The 20,105-nt window shown below is 43.6% G+C and overlaps 1 protein-coding gene across 2 annotated transcripts in view; it reads right to left on the reverse strand.

The window, feature by feature from the left end:
* The window catches only part of Dpf3 (double PHD fingers 3), a 245,550-nt gene that overhangs the window by 120,437 nt on the left and 105,008 nt on the right, over positions 1 to 20,105 (reverse strand). For both annotated transcript variants that reach the window (XR_007107004.1, XM_047539004.1), the window contains exons 2-3: positions 17,201 to 17,361; positions 1,196 to 1,303 (exon numbers count right to left, since the gene is read on the reverse strand). Coding sequence is in view for 1 of the 2 variants with exons in the window: in XM_047539004.1 (XP_047394960.1) it covers positions 1,196 to 1,303; positions 17,201 to 17,361 (269 nt within the window). In the remaining variant the exon portion in view is untranslated. The remainder of the gene's footprint in view (positions 1 to 1,195; positions 1,304 to 17,200; positions 17,362 to 20,105) is intronic.

A 20,105-nucleotide genomic window follows, 5' to 3' on the forward strand; every position in this document is an offset into this window, starting at 1 on the left:
GGGTTAAATGGAATATATTATTAAAATCCATTTCCCCGACTTCTTTTTCCTCTTTCTTAATGTGGCTCCTAGAAAATGCAAAATGACCCATTATATCTCCATGGGGTTGTCACTCTAGGAGACTTGAGTCTCCTCCTGCCTGCATCAAGGGAGGGGGACAATTGGAACAACCTCAGCCATCACCCTGTAGTAGTTTCAAAAGTCTGGAAATGATGTAAGGAAGATTTGATTTGGAAGGAGCACAATGCAGAATCCAGCTCCCATCCCCCGCTCACAAATGAATCTGCTCCACAGTGAAATCAGGGTTAAAACAGATCACCACAACTGTCTTACTCACGGAACTGGGAATAGAAACACTCAAAAAATAATAATAACAAATAAATAGGTGGGGACCTTGTGGTACAAATGCAATCTAAGGGGTGAGTGTGGAAAGTAAGGAGTAAGGTAGCTGCCAGGTGACCAGCAAAGCCTTGGTGACAGTGGAAGCAATCTTGTCAACTCTGTACCACTGGGCAGGGCTGTTCCCACCACCCTGAGTCACATCCCCACCCACATCCCCCAAAACAGAGGTTCCCTTAACACCAAGGACCCCAGCAATCCCTTGCCCCTGCCGTGACCCAGCCAGACACAGGTCTGGGGATGGCAGACAGTCTGCAGCGTCACAATAGGTGCATCAAGATAGTCCCAACTGAGGGTCCTGCAGGTCACAAAGCAATCTGCAAACCCTCGAGCTAAGTTTTGAACCTCAACTCTCCCCAAGTGCCAAGGCAGGTTCTATTTTTAATGACCTGACCCCTTCCAAGTTAGAAGCCCCAGGATGCCACGTGAGTATGAGGGGACAGGGTGCAGAGAGCATCTCCAAAACACACAACCTGGAACAGGGCATCTCCACGGGAGGCCACAGGATGGTCACCCTGGGTGGGACCCCTGCGTCTGCCTGCTTTACTTCCTTCGGGTGGCAAGAGGGAAGACAAAGAAGGTATAAGACACCAGAAGCGCAGAAGGACACCGGCGTGTTCAAACCCAGAGCGGGCACAGAGACAGCTCTGAGCACCACGTGGGCACATTTGCTCTCCTCCCAGGACTCAGCTCTGTGGACAAAGGAGCCAGCCAGCCTTGCCTTGGACCCAGCCCAGATCCCCTCCACCATCGCCTCTCCCCACGTGGGCCCAGCCGAGCTCCAGAAGGCACTCACCAGGTTTTATTTCCAGCAGCCGCAGCTTTGGGTCCTCAGGTGGATGCAATCGTCTCTTCTTGCGCCAGCAGCGGGCAGGGTATGTGTACAGCTGGCCCGGAGCAAGGCCTGTGGATGGAGATGATGTAAAACTTAAAGGCTTCAGGTTGGCAGAGGCCTTGGAAATTACCCTGACTAACCCTGTCATTCACAGTGAGAGGCAATTCAAGCCCAGAGAGGTGAAGTGATTTGTCAAGGTCACACAGCAGGTTGATGCCAGAACCAACACTGAATCAAGGTCACATGATCCCAGGCCTTAGCTCCATCTGCTCCACCATGCAGTTCAGGAAGCCTAGGCCAGAAAGAGCTATCACCTTTACCAAAACCAGATCTGCATGCCAGCCCAAGGAGAACATCAGAGAATGCCAGAAGAGCCTTTCCGAGTGAATCTCACCACAGCCCTTGCTGCTCTGTCCAGGTCCAGATTAAGCAAGTGGAGCAGCAAGAGTTAGTGGGCCTACCTTGGGGACAGCCTGGATTGAGAAGCATTCAAAAGAGCCAGAGCCACTTACTGGCTTCTCCTACCCACTGCAAGGCACTGGAAGCTCGTAGAGGCCAAGGGAGCCCTAGCAACCTCCACAGGAATACAGACTACTCGGGGAGACAGGGCTCCAGGGCCTGCACAGCCAGCATTACTGGACATCCCTGCCCACCTGCCCGGGCCTTACAGAAAGAAACAGGCAGGAGTCCAGTGGGTACACTAGCACCACACTGTCCCCCTGCGGGAGCCCCTATTTATATCTGACCCCAGATACCACCAGAATCATCGTCATGCCAAACACCCTATCAGGAGCCTTGCTGTTATCAGATAACACTCCTGTGACTCCTGGGGCACACAGTGTGGCAACCAGAGGCCTTCGAGGGGCATGAATGTTCCCTACTAGACCAATGGAGTCCATTCCTGGAGAAAAGGGTCGGGTGGGGGGAGGCAAGGAGAGGAAGGTGCTTAAGACAGGTGACTCAGCCTGCTTTTTGCAGTCTAAAAAGACTGTCTGGTGTCCCTCCAAATAAACCAGCAAACCAGCCCGCCTACCCCCACTGGAGCAAAAAGCCCAGTGAGGACAGGACCTCTTTGTGTGGCTCTTGTTAGAATCCCCAGAAAACTGGAACTGTGCCTGACACATAAAAGAACCCAAATACGTATTTGTCGAATGAATGAATGAATGAATAAACTTGTTCCAGCTTCACCCTAAAGTCACAACTGTCTTCTGGAGATAAATGTGGCAACAGCAGCAGGCAACCCCACAGGAGATTGTGACTCCTACACTTAGGACCATGGGGCTCAGAAAACATCAGGCTCCAATTCCCATCTGCCATCTTCATTTTAGGGCCCTTAGTTAGGAGGGGAACTGCCTTCATTTGTGCCTTTACAGAGAAAAAAACTCTATAAAGTTCAATTGCTATATATTCATTCACTCTTTTTCTCACTTTTACCAGTCATCTTTACCCATTCATTAGGTTGGGTCCCAAGCAGAGGCAACTATCTTAGTATTAGAGGAGCCAAAATGTTCAGTACCTTTATGTGCAAAGAATCATTTTAATCACAAGGTTGTTCCCAGGTTGCAAGACTGTGAGCAAGTTGGAGGTGTGATCCCTCCCCTTTGATTCTCAGAAGCTCTTTGGGTCAGAGTCTAGGGGGCTCCTGCTTCCTGGGCTTCCCCACAGTGGAGGGATCCTGCAGCTCTGAGCTCCCTGAACACAAGCTCATGAGCACCAGACTCAGGTTAATTATAGAGAAGACCAAAAAATCAAAGTAAGAAAGCTCTCCCGACCATGGGAAGTCCCATTGTGACTTCTCTTTGAAGGAAAGCATGATCAAACATTAAGAAATAGCTCAATATTTCTTGTGTGGCTCACCTCAGGACCACGTCACTTCTGATCCTATCATTCCTGAATAGATGCATTGATTCTGGGTCCCTTCCAGATGTTCAGGACACCTCTGAGGTGGTAACCCCCAGGATTTCAGGGAAGACCACATACTGACTACTCGACATCCCAGAAGTGGTCACACCAATCTCCATTCATTTCAGGTTACTGATACTTAATTCAGATTGAAACCAAACTCATCTAGAGAACTTCTCAAAATGCAAGTGCCACAAATTCATGCCAAACCTATCTAACCTGAATGTAGGTAGGCAAGGAAATTGGGAAACTATTTTTTCTAAGAACTTTATAGACTGCTCTGATGTCTGATTGCACCTCTGGATGTCTAGGCAGTATCTAGTATCTGCATGTTTTCTTGTTGTACCAAGACAGTTTTAATGCCTTTCCTGTAGGATCCCAAGGATCCTTGTTTTAATTGCCAGGTACTGTAATTAATTGCCAGCTTACCTGACTGTCTCCCCTACTGGCTTTATAAGATCCAGGATGGCAGGAATCATAACCACCTCTAGTATCTCCAACACTTAGCACACTGGGCTTACCATGCATATAAAGGAGGCGTTACCAAGGAAATTCACCCAGAACTAAATCAGACTCAGAAATACAAGAAGCAAATGACCGTTGCTGCTGCTGTTCCTGCTGACTCATTCACCAAGATAAACCATTCAAGAGGCACTCCAGAAGGTGGACTCAGAACTGAGCCCAGAGCCCACCATCTCCACCCCAGCATGACAGTCTCCGTGCCTCAGGTGTCCTTCCTGTCATTTCCAACCTGACCAAAAGCAGGTAAGCAAGAAGAGACAGGTCCGGGCCAGGTCTTCCAAAGGTCTAAGTGGCAAGAGTTGAAACCTGTCCACACTTGTCCGGGTCCTGTAGCCCTCCTGAGAGTATAGTCCCTGCACTGGCAGGTCAGTAGCACAGAAGCAGCCTCAGGCCACTCTGCTCGTAACTGCAGGCCCCCCCTCCTGGACAGTCAAATTGAGTAAGGAGTTGACTGCCCAGAAGAGGGGACTGGTTTTGTTTCATTCTTTCTCTGGTAGATTGGAGAAATCCCATGATGCAGAGGAAGAGCATATGTCTCCTGGACAATATCCCAACACCTGTCTGAGCCTGTTCCTTAGCAAAAGATAAAACCACCTGTAACTTCTAACGTAGGGGACTGTCATGGGGATTCACGGGTACTCAAGAGGAAGCTCTCCATACCCGTGTCAACTTGACAAATGTCAGTCATCAGTTATGATGAGTTAGCTGACTCAGATGAGTCTTAGACTCTATGCCCAAGTGGTATGACAAGGCTCCCACCCTATCTGCCCAGGTCGCTCTTTGTTCCTCTGGCCATGAGGGTGGAAATAGGCTTCTCTTTGATGTCTGTTTTGAATCCACCTCATCTCAACAAGCAAACGGCCCCAGGAGCTCCCGTGGGGCTCCTTGCCCACTTTCTTGCCCTCCTCACTAAGCTGACAGGCTCCAGGGTTCCTTCATAGGCCAACGCATTCGGCCTGGAGTTCCACTTATGGAGGGAAGAGCAGAGCCTCATGAGACTTATGTTGTTTATCTCATTAGAACAGGAGGCACATAACTCAAAAGCCCGAGTGTGTGGAAGATGGAGGAGGGAGGAGGAGGAGGATGGAGTCACAGCTGCTGTCAGGGAAATTAACCTTGAGGAGTGAGCCTGAGGCTAGGGGTGGATATGGAGGAGGGGAAGCGGGAGGCAGGAGACTAGAGGGGGGACCAGTCCTCCCTGGTAACCAAGGCCACGGCTACCCTTCCACTCACACACCCCACTGAGCAAGCTGCTTTTCTGTTGCCTTCAGCTGCAACTCTACTGCCTGTGCAAAAGCACAGGGATGACAGGGACAGACAGAGAGGGAGAGAAATGTGCACCCTTGCTGGGAGAACCGGTTCCACAGAAAAATTTGGTTTGATGGACTTGATGCCTAAATGGTCAGCAGATTCCAGACAAATATCTTGTTACACGTGTTGGTCAAGTTTGGCAGGTGGGTTCTGACAGAGAAAGCGTGAGCTATGAAGGATTCAGAAGATGAAATGGCATAGGAAAGAGAAGGAAGAATGATCTGTGGAAGAGGAACAGCAATTGAAGTGGAGAAGAAATATACTGGAGTGGCTTCCTCTTCCCCCAGTCAGAGTCGAACTGTGGAAGTTCAAGTCCACTGCAGGGAAGGGCTCTCCCTCCAACATCCCAGAGAGGTGACTCCACAGCTGCCACAGAACCTTCCCTACAATGGAAAACCCAATACGCCACAGGAGCCTGTGCCACTGTTGGCCAACACTTAGGACAGAGATTCATTCCCTCTGCCCTTATCATGAATCAAAATCTACCTTCCTGAACTTAGGCCAATTTGTCCACCCTGTGTCCCAAGAGTACATGGAAATCATCTGCATCCCAACCCTCCATCCCATGTATACCCACTTGAGTTTGAAGAGGAGCCAAACAAGAAGCTTCAGAACTAGAAAGGAATGGGAATGGGACAAAGAGGCAGCAGTGACTCCACCTGCTTAGAACCAGGTGACAGGATCAAAGCTCCAAATTAAGAATGCAAATGCTGCTATCCTTTCATCATCCGTCCCCAGACCCAGCCCATCCCATACAGGAATGGGGTGGCCCAGGAAACTCCTTTCCAGGCCATCAGAGCCATTTAAAGAGCTTCTCCAAGTCTCACTCCCACCATGTGTCACCACAGTGGGTCATTAACAACCTCCATGTGTATAAAGAGATAAATAACCTACGCTGGCGATTCTTCACCAAGACTGGGCATACGAACAGCATATGTAGTTACTGAACTACAAAACGCTGAACCAGAATATCAGAGACGCCGGTTGTCGTGGAGAAAACTCCCACATGGGGAACTTTGCACCAGAGCAAATCTTATATTTATATTCTCGGGACTTACTTGCCTGGCACATAATAGGTGCTGTCGGTGTTTGTGACTGAAAACACCAATTTGAACCAACTCTAGAGAGCTGAAGGGATGAGTCACGGGCCCTAGGTAGGGCTTGCAGAGTGCGCAAGATTATTTCACAAGCACTCACATGGGGGGCATTTCCCTGAGCACTGTCCTCCCCTCTTCTCTCAGCTTATCTAAGAGTTACCCTGCCTTCAAGGGCCATCTCTTCTGTGAAGCCTTCTGGAACCATCCCCAGACTGACTGAAGTCTAGGCCCATGGCACCACATTCCTGGACTCCGCTGTCTCCTTTTCTGGCTCTCCAACCATCGTCCCCTTCCTGCCTACTCTCTCTCTCCGCTCCCCCTTAGTAGCTCTCTTGATCTACAATTCAGTTCCAGGGTCTCTTGTGCCAAGACTGCCCTGGCAAGGTGGACCGCTGCCTCTTCTGGCCCAGAGGTTCTCAAGCCCTCAATGGTCCCATTACACCCAAAACCAACACAGCGACAATGGCTAACATTTACTGAGCTCTTACTCGGTACAAGGTTAGCACCTCAAACACTCTTACCTCATCGTGGTGGAATCCCACGAGACATTGAAAGGCTGAGGAGAGGAAGGCTGGGGTGGCCAAGTCATACAGCTCCTAAAGGGCGTCTCGTCCACAGCCCTTGCACAGAACCTACCCACTACCCAACCTAAGTTCTCACTGAGCCATCCCATTGTTTGCCTAGAAATGACAGAGTCCTGCCCTTGTAGTAAAACAGTTTCCCACACCAAAGCCACCAGGAAAACAGTCTCCAATCTACATACCCACCCTCCCAAACCAATTCTCACAACACATCACATCACATCACTTCACCAACTTCACCAACTGTAATTGCTTAGAGAGAAATGCACCTTGGTAATACAGAAGCACTGTAATAAGGCAGAAGCAGAAAAACCACCAGGACCTACTTTCTAAATTCATCAGAGGAATTTTTTAAAGAATAATAGGATTATAATATGAGCTTAAAAGTTATTGAGTCTGAGCCCTACCTGATACAAGAATCACCTCTATAACATCCCTGGTAAGAGCCCCCCACCTGGTTCTCTGTTTTGATAATTCCAGTTCTCACCTTGACATGAAACCGCCTACTATAATGTTGAAATATTCTGATGTTAGAAATATGCCTACCAATCTCATCCACTGCTGGTGGGAATGCAAAGGGCACGGCACCATGAAGAAGAATTTGGCATATCTAGCAAAACTACGTAAGTATTTCCCTCTTTGATCTAGCAATTCCACTTCTGGGAATCTCTATCACAGATTCACATGCAAAAATATGAAAGTATGTATTCATTGTATATTTTATACTCTAAAAAGACTGGAAACAATCCAAATATCCATCTATAGGAGGCTGGTTAAATAAACAATAGGATACATACACAATGGATTATTAAGAAACTGCTGGGGGTGGGAGAGGAAGGAAGGAAGGGATTAAGGAAGGCAGGCAAGCTCGTGGGAGGGAGGAAGACAGGCAGGCGGTACTCATTTGGGCACCTACATTCTTTGGTTCATGGGCTGCTATGATTTGGATATGGCTTGAGTGTCTTCCCCAAAGTTTTCTGTGCTAGAAGCTTAGTCCTCAGTGTGGTACTGTTGAGAAGTGGTAGAACTTTTAAGGGGGGGGGGGGGGGGGGGGGGCGCGTTGTCTAGTGGAAGGTGGTGAGGTCATTGAGGATACCCTCAGAAAGGAATGACATAGTTCTCCTGGGACCCCACTTAGTTCCTACAGGAACAAGTTGTTATAAAAAGAACAGGGTGCCTGAATCCATCTTACTTCCTGACTCGCCAAGTCCTGTCTTCCTCTCACACAGTCTCCCACAATGATGTCATTAGCTGTGTTGTGATGTAGCCAGAAGGTCTTCACAGAGCTGAACAGATGCTGGCAACATTTTCTTGAATCTCCAGAATAGGGAGCTAAATAGACCTCTTTTCTTTATAAATACCCAGCCCCAGGTATTTTTATTTTATAACAACAACAACAAAATACTAATACATAGCTCCTACATCTATTGCATCTCATTGACCTCTGCTTCCATCATTACACTTCCTGGCCAACCCTGACTCCCAATTCCCTCTTATGAGGACTCTTGTGATTACATTGGGGCACCTAGGTAATCCAGTATAACCTCACCATCTCAAGATCTTTAACTTAATCATATCTACAAAGTTCCTTTTTATATGATGTTAACATGTGTACACATTTCATGCATTTAAATGTGAATGTCAGGAAGGGAGAACATTATTTTGTTTATGATGATGAATCCAAGCCTTTGTCCAGAGAAGCAAAGCAGTGACCTGGGTGGGTTGGGAGTGCTCGTGCCAAGCACAGGCTGTAGCTGAGGAGCCTGCCATGTGAATAGGGGCCTGTCACAGGACAAGCCAGGGTCAAGAATGCCTCGCAGTGCAGCCCTGTACCTCAAGCATCCTCCATCTGATCTGAAGACCTCAACCTCCCAGTTACCCACACATGGCAGGAAAACCAAAGTGGCCCAGACTGAATGGAATTGCAGGGCTAACCAATAGCTTTGGTACTTTTCCAAACCCGACATGAACGTGAAACAATAGCACTGACCCAAGGGCTATATAAACCCCTAGACTAGCACACTCCAGTGGTAACCCTACCAGGGACTCCTCTAGCGCTTGCAAGAGTTCTGTTTCTACTCTTCACACTTGAATAAACCCTACTCTCTTCACTCTTGCCTTCCATTGTCCTGTAATTTCATTCTTTAGATTTGTGAGAATGTGGCGATGAGTTGCTGGAGTCTATTGCAATGCTGCAGGGTACAGCCCACATGAAGAGCTGCAACACACCACTCAGTAAGAGCGGGGAAGACTCAGTCTTTGCAGGTTGGACCCTCTGAGCTGATGCCAGTAGGCATCCCCTGCTGTGATTAGCTACTAACACTAAACCCAGTTTTCTGGGTTTTTGGGCTGCAGAGACCCACAAGTTACACAGACTCCACCCACCAACAGAAGCTGAGAATGGAGTTTCATCTCCAAATCCAGTTTCAATGATACTATTGAACAGTTCTTATGCTTTTCATGAAGTAGAACAATATCATGTAAAGGTTAACTGCAATAAAGGTGTATCCTATAAGCACTAAGTAATCACTAGAATAATGAAACAAGAGTTTCATTGAGATAAAATGGAATAATAAATTCAACTGACTAGAAGGCAGAAAAACATGATAATGAGAACAAATAGAATAAATAGAAAAAAATTATAGATTTAAACTAATTATAATAATAATTATATTAAATGTAAATGGTCTAAATAACCAATTTAAATGGGCTGTCAAGTTACATTTAAAAAGCAAGACAACTGGGCATGGTGATGCATGTCTGTAATCCCAGCAACCTGGGAAGCTAAGGCAAGAGGATCACAAGTTCGAGGCCAACCTCAGCAACTTAGCAAGGCTCTAAACAACTTAGTGAGACCCTGTCTCGAAATTAAAAATAAAAAAGGGCTGAGTATGTGGCTAGTGGTTAAGTGCCCCTGGGTTAAATCCCCAGTACCAAAAAGAAAGAAAGAAAGACACAACTACAGCCTGCAAAAAATATTTGCATCCTATTTTGGTTCATGGTTTCATCAGTTCCAGTTCATAGTTGCTTGGCCCCATCACTGCGGGTTTGTGGTGAGTCAGAACATCGTGACAGGAAGTGTGTGGTGGAGCAGAAAGCAGAGAGAAAGAAAGAGAGGAAGGGTCCTGGGACAAATTATAATCTTCAAAGGCAAACTCCCAAGTAGGCATGGTAGCACATGCCTGTAATCCCAGCTACTGAAGAGGCTAAGGCAAGAGAATCACAAGTTTGAAGCCAGCCTGGGCAACTTAGCAAGACTCTGTCTCAAAATAAAATTTAAAAGGCTGAGTGTAGCTCAGGAGTAGAGCACTTGCTTAGCCTACAAAAGGCCCCAAATTTGATCTATAGTACCGGAAAAATAACTCTATAGTTCACTGTTAGAGCACTTGTTTGCATGAGGCCCTAATAAAACTTCAACAACATAAACTCAACAGTATAGAAAAAGGATAATACATCACGCTAAAGTGGGGTTTATTCCTAGGAATGTAATGTTAGCTTAACATCCAAAACCCAATCAATGTAGCTCATCATATTAACAAACCACCAAAAAAAAACATATGATCACCTCAATAGAAATAGAAAATCCAATAACTATTCCAGATAAAAACTCTAAAACTAGAAATAGAAGGGAGATCCCTCAATTTGATAAGAAGAATCCACAAACAATCTATAAATAACATCATACTTATTTAAAGAAAGAATGCTTCATCCCTAAAAATTAGGAAGAGCATAAGGATGTCCACTCTCTCCATTTTTGCCTAATACTATACTGGATGGTCTAGACAGTGTAATAGACAAGTAAATAAAGGTCACCATATTAAAAAGAAGTAAGTTTTCTTAACTCATTTGTGATCTACTATGCAGAAAATACTATAGAATCTACAGAACTGAAAAGTTCAACAGGGTCAGAGGATATGAGATAAATACACAAAATCAATTGCATGTCTGTATACCAGAAAATAAAAACCAGAAATTGAAATTTTTAAAAATTCCTTTGTCATTTAAGTACTGGGTTGGGAATATAATTCAGTAGTAGAGCACTTGCCTAGCATATGCAAGACCCTGAGTTCAATTCCTAACTCCATGAAAAAAAGAAAATTAATCCTATTAATAAATGGAGGATATGCCATATTCATGGGTTGGAAGACTCAACTATGAGAATTGTCAGTTTTCCCCAGAAGGATTTATAGATTCAACACAATCCTAAACTGCCAACAGATTTTTGGTAGAAAATAATAATTTGTAAAATCCACTTAGAGGTGCAAAGCCTTAGAATAGTCAAAATAACTTACAAAAACAAGAACAAATTTGGAGGTATAACATCACCTGATTTTAAGATGGATTATAAAACTACAATAATCAGATATTTTGATAAGAGTGTGAAGAGGGGCAAATAGATCAATGAAACAAAATTGAGTCCAGAAAGAGACGTACATACGTGTGGACATCTAATTTTTTTTTTTAGTTGTTGATGGACTTTTATTTATTTATTTATTTATTTACTTATATACAGTGCTGAGAATCAAACCCAGTGCCTCACACATGCTAGGCAAGCACTCTACCACTGAGCCACAACCCCAGCCCTCTAATTTTTGATAAAGGAACAAAGGAAATTCAATGGAGAAAGGCTAGACTTTTCAATGAATTATGAATATCCATCTGCAAAAAAATAAACTAACTCCTACCTCACACCATATACAAAATCAATTTAAAATGCAAACCTAAATAAAAACTAAAATTTGGAGCTGGGTTTGTGGCTTAGTGGTAGAGTACTTGTCTAGCATGCATGAGGCACTGGGTTTGATTCTCAGCACCACATATAAATAAATGAATAAAATAAAGGTCTATCAACATCTAAAATAATATTTTTTTAAAAAAACTAGAATTAGAAAATTTCTAGGAAAAACAAAAGTGAGAGAAAACCCTTACGTTGCATTAGGCAGTAAATTCTAAGATATACCAAAAGCACATTTCATAAAACAACAAAGTGATAAATTGGATTTCATCAAAATTAAAAATTCTGCTTCTTAAAAGAAATTATAAAGGTAATGAAAATGTAAGCCCCAGACAGACTAGGGGAAAATATTTGCAAAGCATATGTCAGATAAAGGTCTTATACCAAGAATATACAAAGCACTACTGAAATTTAATAATAAAAGAAACAACTCAATTTAAAAATGGACAAAAGAATTGAGTACTTTACCAGAGAATATATGAATGGATGGTATTATGGTTTGAGTATGAGAAAAGCTCATGTATTAATGCAGGAGGTAAAATGATGAGAATGTGAGAGCAGTAACCTAAGCAGTGGGTTAACTCATTTAATGGATTAACAATCTGAATGGATTACTGGGTGGTAACTGTAAGCAGGTGGAGCATGACTTGAAGGAAGTGGTCAGCATGGGTGTGCTCTGGAAATTATATATTTTGTCCCTGGAGCACACATGTCTGTCTGTCTCTCTCTCTCTCTCTCTCTCTCTCTCTCTCTCTCTCTCTCTCCTCTCTCTCTCCTCTCTCTCTCTCTCTCACACACACACACACACAAACACATCCTCCCCACCATGATGTTCTGCCTCACCTCTGGTCCAAAGCAATGGAGTCAGCCCACCATGGACTGAACATCTGAACCCTTGAGCCCCAAATAAACTTTTCCTCTCTAAGTTGTTCTTGTAGAAATGAAAGCAAGGTCCATAAAAAAAAAAAAAAAGACTTATATACAAGCATAGTAACTTTATTTATAATAGCCAAAGCCTAGAAACAAATCAAAATGCCCATCAACAGGTGAATGGATAAGCAGAGCTACAGTCATGCAGTAAAAGAGCTCTCAGCATAAAAAGAAATCAATTATTGATACATGCTAGAACCTGGATGAGTCTCAAAATAATTATACTAAGTGAAAGAAGCCAGCTGCTCTTTCGCCCCTTCAAAAAGAAGCATGTAGTATATGTATGATTCCAGCACAGAGAGCAGGTCAGTAATCGCCTCAGGGGAAGGAGTAAGAAGAGAGGGAGCTGATTACAAGAGATAAAAGATATCACCCTGGATATGTGGATATGTTCATTATCTTGGTTGTGGTAATGGTTTCACAGGTGTATACCTTTAAAAATTTATCAAACAGTACATATTAAATACATACAGTTTATTGCATATAAATATACAAATTGAATATCCTGTCTGAAATGTTTGGGACCAGAAATGTTTCAGACTTGAGTTTTTCAGATTTTTAATTATTTATATAGACTTTTTGAGTAACACTAATCCAAAAATCCAAAATGCTCTCAAAGCCAAAACTCAAAAGTTTGAATCATTTTTTTTAAATAAAAAATCAATTTCAGGAACTTTTGCTTCTGAAAACATAGATAAGCTTTTCCATATTCCTCCCCTAAGCCCAACTACATATCCTGGACATTATTCATACAACAAACATAAGGAAATACTGAAAGCGTAGGGTCCAAGACTTAGCTAGGGACCCTGAGACCTGAGGAACAATAGGATGGTAGGTTCCCTGAATATTCTTTTTGCATCATATAACCGGAACCGGGTACTGGAAAAGTTGATAATCTGAAAACACCCATAAATGCAGGTCAAAAAATGCCCCAAGAAAACCCTGCTTGCTCGCTCTCTAACTAAAGGATAAGGAAAGAGACCAAGATAACCAGGCATCTCAAACCTTTACTGGGCCAATGTCAGCAAAGGCCAAGAGAGAAGCAGACACACCGAGGTGTCACTTGGGGTCTAGCAGGAAGCTTGAACTCATGTCTCCAACCAGCAATGACAAGGCACCCCCCGACACTGAGGTCCAACAGAGACCACGTGAAGAGCCTGGACTTCCACTCCCATCTACAACCACAAGGAGCACCTCCTCTTCCCCGCCCAGCACAGCATCAGAGAAAGTCTACTAAAACAGAAGATTTAAATAACTTCTAGAGTCTCGTAGCCTAATGGCCGAAATGTCCAGGACTCAATCAAAATCATTCATCATGTGAAGAACCAGGAAGATCTCAAACGAGAAAAGACACAGATTCCAACTAATGCAGTGGACTTGAATGAAGAAGCAGTGAAGTTGAAGAGAAAATGATAGAAATCACCCAGTCTAAGCATCAGAGAGAGAAGAGACAGAAAAAGATGAATACAGTATCAGGGACTTGGCAACAAAAATCTGACATTGGTTGTGTTGGAGTCTCAGAAGGAGAAAGAAAATAGAGTAGGGTTGAAGCTATGTATATGGGGAAAAATCACTAAAACTTTCCCAAATGTGGCAAAATGTGTGTGTGTGTGCGTGTGTGTGTGTGTGTGTATTCACAAAGCTGAAATATTTCAAATAGGGTGAACCCAAAGAAATCTATGCCAAGACACATCAAAATCAAATTTATCAGCCAGGCTGGTGGCGCACACCTGTATTGTCCGCTACTCAGGAGGCTGAGGTAGGAGGAAGGCAAGTTTGAGGCCAACCTAAGCAACTTCGTGAGGACCCTGTCTCAGAATAAAATAAAAAGGGCTAGAATGTAGCTCCATGGTAGACAAGCGCTTGGTTAAAATCCCCAGTAAATGTTGAAAACAATGAGAGCACATTGTGGACTGCAGACTGTGCCCGGCTCTGCGTTACTCCATGATGAACAGAACAGTAGTTTTTAGGCTGTGCCTAACTCTGAGTTACTCCATTTTACAATGTGGTATTTTGCCATGAGTTACTCCATTTTGAGTCCAAGTGCTGAGGTAGAATGACTCTACACTTTGTACAAGTAAACAACCACCATCTGCCTAGCCATGACCATAAGGCACAAACTGATATATAAATTAATTTTGCTAATAAAAATGACCACCTGTGAACTTATCAAATGAATCAGAAGCAAATAGATACATGGGCGTATTAGACTCATTTCAGAAAAATCAGACCCATGAACTTATCTAACACACCAGACCGCCAAATGAAGCCAATCTCTTACCCAAGGCCCATAAAAGGAGGAGCACCCCAAGAGTGGACATGGTGACACTAACCCCCATCACCTGGTCACTCATCAGGAGGCTTACCCAGAAAAATCACCTTGATGATGAAACTCCAAATCCCTATCCCTGAACCTGAGCAGAGCATGGTTTCTTCTGCCCACGATAACCATGCACAGCCCACTTCAAGCTGACATCTGAAGCTGACACTCTGAAATGACCATCACTTTGACAGTTCTGGACCCTCAACAAGTTCTTTGGCTGGTTCATAATATTATCTGACCACAGTGACTCTTTGCATTTGCTATTTGTCTGCTCTTGCTCTCAGTTCAGCCTCCTGAATCCCTGTGGTCATCTTAATCCTTTCTTCTTTCTTTCTTTTTTTTCTTTTTTTTTTTTTTTTTTTTTGAGGGGGGGTACCAAGCGTTGAACCCCGGGGCACTTAACCACTGAGCCACATCCCCAGCCCCTTTTTCTTATGTTTTATTTTGAGACGGGGTTTCCCTAAGCCGTTTAGGGACTTGCTAAATTGCTAAGATGGCTTTGAACCTCCTGCCTCTGCCTCCCCAGCCACTGGGAGACAGGCATGCACCACCACACCCAGCTACCCAGTATTTTTTGATGTGGGAGAAAAGAGACCCAAACTGAAAATTGCTAAATATAAACTGTGTAAAACTGAATTGAATGGGAAATATCAGTATGATTTCATAATGTTTTCCCTGTTCAAAAGAGAAAAATATTTCTTAGTTCTGCTGGCTGAGAAGACCTAGAAACAGTGACCATCCCAGAAGCAAACAAATGCCACAGTCCACGGTCTCTAGTAACATTTCCTACACAAAGGAACTGGGGTTTCTTAGAGAAATTGCTGATTCCAGGTCTGCGGCAGGAAGTACACAGGCGAGCTAGAAATATTTTGTCCAGATACTAGGGGAGCTGGGAGGCTATCAGAAACTACTGGGGGTCTTTCAAACCACCAGCACTGACCAAAACCCCTCCTGGACAAAGAAGGGACAACATAAGCATCAATCAGAAGAATGGCAGCCATGGATTCAAATACATCAAATATGCGTAAGTCTTAGTTCTCCGAGGTGCTCCAAATAACTTTATTGATCGCCTTTGAAGACTATCAGGGAGCCTACTCATTATTCTGAAAACTGGTAAATAAAGGGAAAATCAGTTATTCTGATTTTCTTATGTCAACCGTACCTCATAATAGCCAAAATTTTAATGAGGGGATGTTTTTCTTTATAAAAGCTGTAGCGCTAATAAATGAAGAAATAACAATGGCCTCAAATTGAATGTCACCTTTTTTGCAACTCTTAATGGGATAAGGAATCTAGACAATTATCATTGAGGGCTGCTAACATCAGTAAAAGAGAGATAACCAGACCTTATGAGCCTCCTGATGACAGTACACTCTACCACTTAGGAATTGTTCTTGCAAAAAAAAAAAAAAAAAAAAAAAAGAGCCTGAATAAGATTCTAGACCTAATTACCAATTCACGGGAATAACACCATAGGGATGCCATCAGCGAATCCAGGTTCTGGGAAACCCTACCGTGCAAACAACCCAGTTTCTTCAACAAATAACGTGAAAAGAGGAAGGAGAGACAGAGACAGAAACCTCCAGATTTTAAGAGACTTAAGAGACATGTTGGCCAATTGCAACATAGGATTCTACTTGGGTCCTGACTTAAACTAGAGGGGGAAATAAATGTTGACCAAATATTTGATGATATTAAAGTATCATCAAATTGGAAAGTATCATGGAATTGGAACGCAATCGTGGGTTGATCTGGGTTTTTTAAGTCCTTAACATTTAGAGCTACGTTAAAAAAAAGATTATGAATGACATAATAATATCCCACATTTGCTTCAAAATAATCTGAAGTCAGAAAGGAAGGTGGCAGGTATGTATGAATGAAATGAAATTGGCCCCCAGTTGGTCACTGGGTTACATAGGAGATTCATTTTACCATTGGCTCCATTTTTATATGGGTGTAAAGTTTTGCAAAATAAAAAGTTTTTTTAGATAGACCCATTTAAAACCAGAAAACTACATTCCTGTATTGCTTCCCTAATCTCCAAAAATGGGTCTTTATTCTGTTCTCCAGAGACTAGAAGACTAGTGTCATGGTAATAATAATACAGGAACATCGACAATAATATCCTACATTTCTGGAGGACATACCATGTCATGAGTTTTCTTAAACCTGTTCATTGATTCTTGACAAAACCCTGAACAGTAAATGCTAATGTTATCCATTAAGGAACTTAAGGGTCAGAGTTTTGGTGAGAAGCCCAGTGTCCCATCCATATCCACCTGCCGATTTTCACTTGTAACCAACACCAAGTGTGAAAGATGAAGATTGCTCTTGTGTACTGTCTTGCCTTCTTTCACTCCCAGCCCCACAACCTCGGTGGCCCACACCAGCCTCGTCTCCTTCCTTGCAACACCTTCCAGGGGCTATAAAAGCAGCTGAGTGCCTTGAAAGCAGGTGCAGCTTGTCTCTGGGACCCTTCTCCGCTGCATGGACACCCAGAATTTGGGTCCTCCCTCCAGACTGGGAACCCACGTGCACGCATGTCCCAGAAGTGGCATGGCTCACCTGGGCCTCGGTGCCTCTTCTCCATCCAGATGTAGCAGTTGTTCTGGGCCACCCCCGTCTGTGAGTCCAGGAAAGGGAGACGCACGCTGCGCTCTGCACACAGCCTCGAGTTGTAACTCCGGCAGTGCTCGATGGCTTCCTTGTAGAATTGGTCCCCAAGCCTGCCGGGAGATAGAAAACAAAGGACTGAAGCCAGGAAACACCAAAACACACCCAGAGGGAAACTGGTGTCCCCTCCTCCCTCTCTGGGAAGAATCTGCTATAGTATTTTTGGTTTGAAGGGGGGTGGGTACCAGGGATTGAACTCAGGGGCACTCGATCACTGAGCCACATCCCCTGCCCTATTTTGTATTTTATTTAGAGTCAGGGTCTCACTGAGTTGCTTAGCACCTCACTTTTGCTGAGGCTGGTTTTGAACTTGCGATCCTCCTGTCTCAGCCTCCCCAGTCACTAGAATGACAGGCATGAGCCACCATGCCCCCAGCAAATCTACTGTTTTGATGACCAACACAATGAGCACCAAGAGCCTGGCCAAGAGGAAGAAGGTAACAGCATCAGGTCTCTACCAGATTCTGTTTCCCAACCCAAATCTACTAGGTAACTTAGAAACCCCTATTAACACACAGCAAAGGGTCCCAGGAATAAGCCAGAGGGGAAAATTGCAGTTCCTGCTCTAAGAGGCACAAGGTCCCGCTCCACAATGGAGGTAGCTCTGGAACTACCTTCTGCATGGGGCCTACAGGACATCTAGCTTCTAGAATCTTCTCTCTAACGTCTCCCATTAGCCACCTTTTGTTCTCAGTCCCCAACAAAGACACACTAGATGAACCCAAACCACCAGCAAAGGTACCCAGATTCCCATTACAATAGAAGAGAAATGTTCTATATAAACAAAAACTAGGGGGACAGAGAAAACAGCCTGGAAAAATAAGAGCTATTTATTATAAGGAGAAAGGGGTGGAAAGAGACAAGCACCAATCTTTTTAAACCCCAGAGTTAAATGACTTTCCCTAATAGAAAACAAAAGAAGCATTTCAAATAATACTTGAACTCCAAATAATTCAACTCCCAGAGTTGGAGACACAAATAGAAGGCCTTTATGGTTTGCAGGAGCTGTTACCTGATTAAGCACAGTAAATTTCATGTTCCTGAATATTTGGACACCTGGTAATGCTACTAACTTAACAATAGTGTCTTTTTCAAAGACCAAAAATATAACACTGATATAATTGATCAAACGTAAAAGACAAACTTAATCAGTGAAATCAAACACCTAACAAATAAAACATAGGCACACGGTAGAAACTGGAAAGGAAATACAAATGTAATAACACAACCTCTGCCAGGCTCTCCCTGAGCTCTGGGAGGGTGAGGAGGGCAGGAAGAAGAGGAGTCACAGGGGCAAAGGAAGAATCCAGACGCTCGTTTGGAAGCAACAGTATGAATGTCCCTTTGTTTTGGTTCTACGTAGATTTGAGGAAGCCAAAATCTGGGAGAGAATGTCTCTTAAGTTAAAAATAATTTATTTCTTTACCAAAATATTCGGAGAAATAAAGAAAGTAAAGTTGTGGGTTGTTACGGTTTGGGTCTGTCATGTCCCCCAAAAGGTTGGTGTGTTGAAGGCACTCATGTTCAGAGGTGGGGCTTTGGGGAAGAGATTGGATCATGAGTGGATTAATCCACTGAGAGCTTCATAATTTGATGGCATTATTAAGAGGTGGTAGAAACTGTAAGAGGTGGGGCCTCATTGGAGGAAGTGGGTTACAGGCTGGGGGTGCCTCTCTCCGCCACACCTTTCCACCATGGTGTACTGCCTCACACAGGCCCAGAAGCAATGGAGCCAGCCAACCATGAACTGAAACCTCTGAAACTGTGAGCCAAATAAATCTTTCCTCCTCTCAGTTGACTTTCCCAAGTATTTTGTCACAGTGATGAAATACTGACTAATACAGGGGCTTTTTTGCCAATTTTTTAAATTGCGGTACAGTACACATAACATAAAATTCACCACCTTAAACGCTTTTAAGTGTACAGCTCAGTGGTATCAAGGACAGTCCTAGTCCATCCATTTCCAGAACTTTTTTCTTTTTGCAAAACTGAAACTACTTTCCCATTAAACAATAACTTCCTTATCCTGCCTTTCTCCAATCCTGGCAAACACCATCCTACTTTCTGTCTCTGATTTTTGACTCCTGTAAGTTCCTCATAGAAGTCATATACATAAGACATACACAGTATTTGTCTTTCTGAGATGGACATATTTCACTTCGTATAATATCTTCAAGGTTCATCATGTTATAGCATGTGTCAGAATTTCCTTCCTTTTAAGGCTGAATAATATTCCTGTGTGTGTGTGTGTGTGTGTGTGTGTGTACACACCATATTTTGCTTATCCATTCATTGATCAATGGAACCCTGGGTTGCCTCCATGTTTTAGCTACTGTGAATAATGTTACAATGAACCCGAGTGTACAAATGTCTCTTCAAGCCCTTGCTTTCGATTCTTTGGGGTATATACCCAGGAGTGCAATTGCTGGGTCATATGGTAATTTCTATTCTTACTTTTTTGAAGAACAACTGTACCGTTGTTCATAGTGGCCACACCATTGTACAGTCCCACCAACTGTGCACAAGAGTTTCAACTGATACACATCTCCCCCACCACTTTTTAGGAACCAAAATTTTTAATAGTCCTTTTCATATGACTTTTTAAAAGTCGGTGGGTTAAATTCTAACAAAGAATTCAGAGAAAATATCTTCAGATGGGAGAATATGACCATGGACATCTCTGAGACATCATTTGGAAATTAATTGTTGCATCTGGAAAAATAAAAAAATTAAAACCTTTGCTTCTTCACCTCTAAAGATGGTCACCCTCACAGGGAAGGCAGAGCATGCTCAGAAA

Source organism: Sciurus carolinensis, chromosome 2 (assembly GCF_902686445.1).
Source record: "Sciurus carolinensis chromosome 2, mSciCar1.2, whole genome shotgun sequence".
NCBI lineage: Eukaryota > Metazoa > Chordata > Mammalia > Rodentia > Sciuridae > Sciurus > Sciurus carolinensis.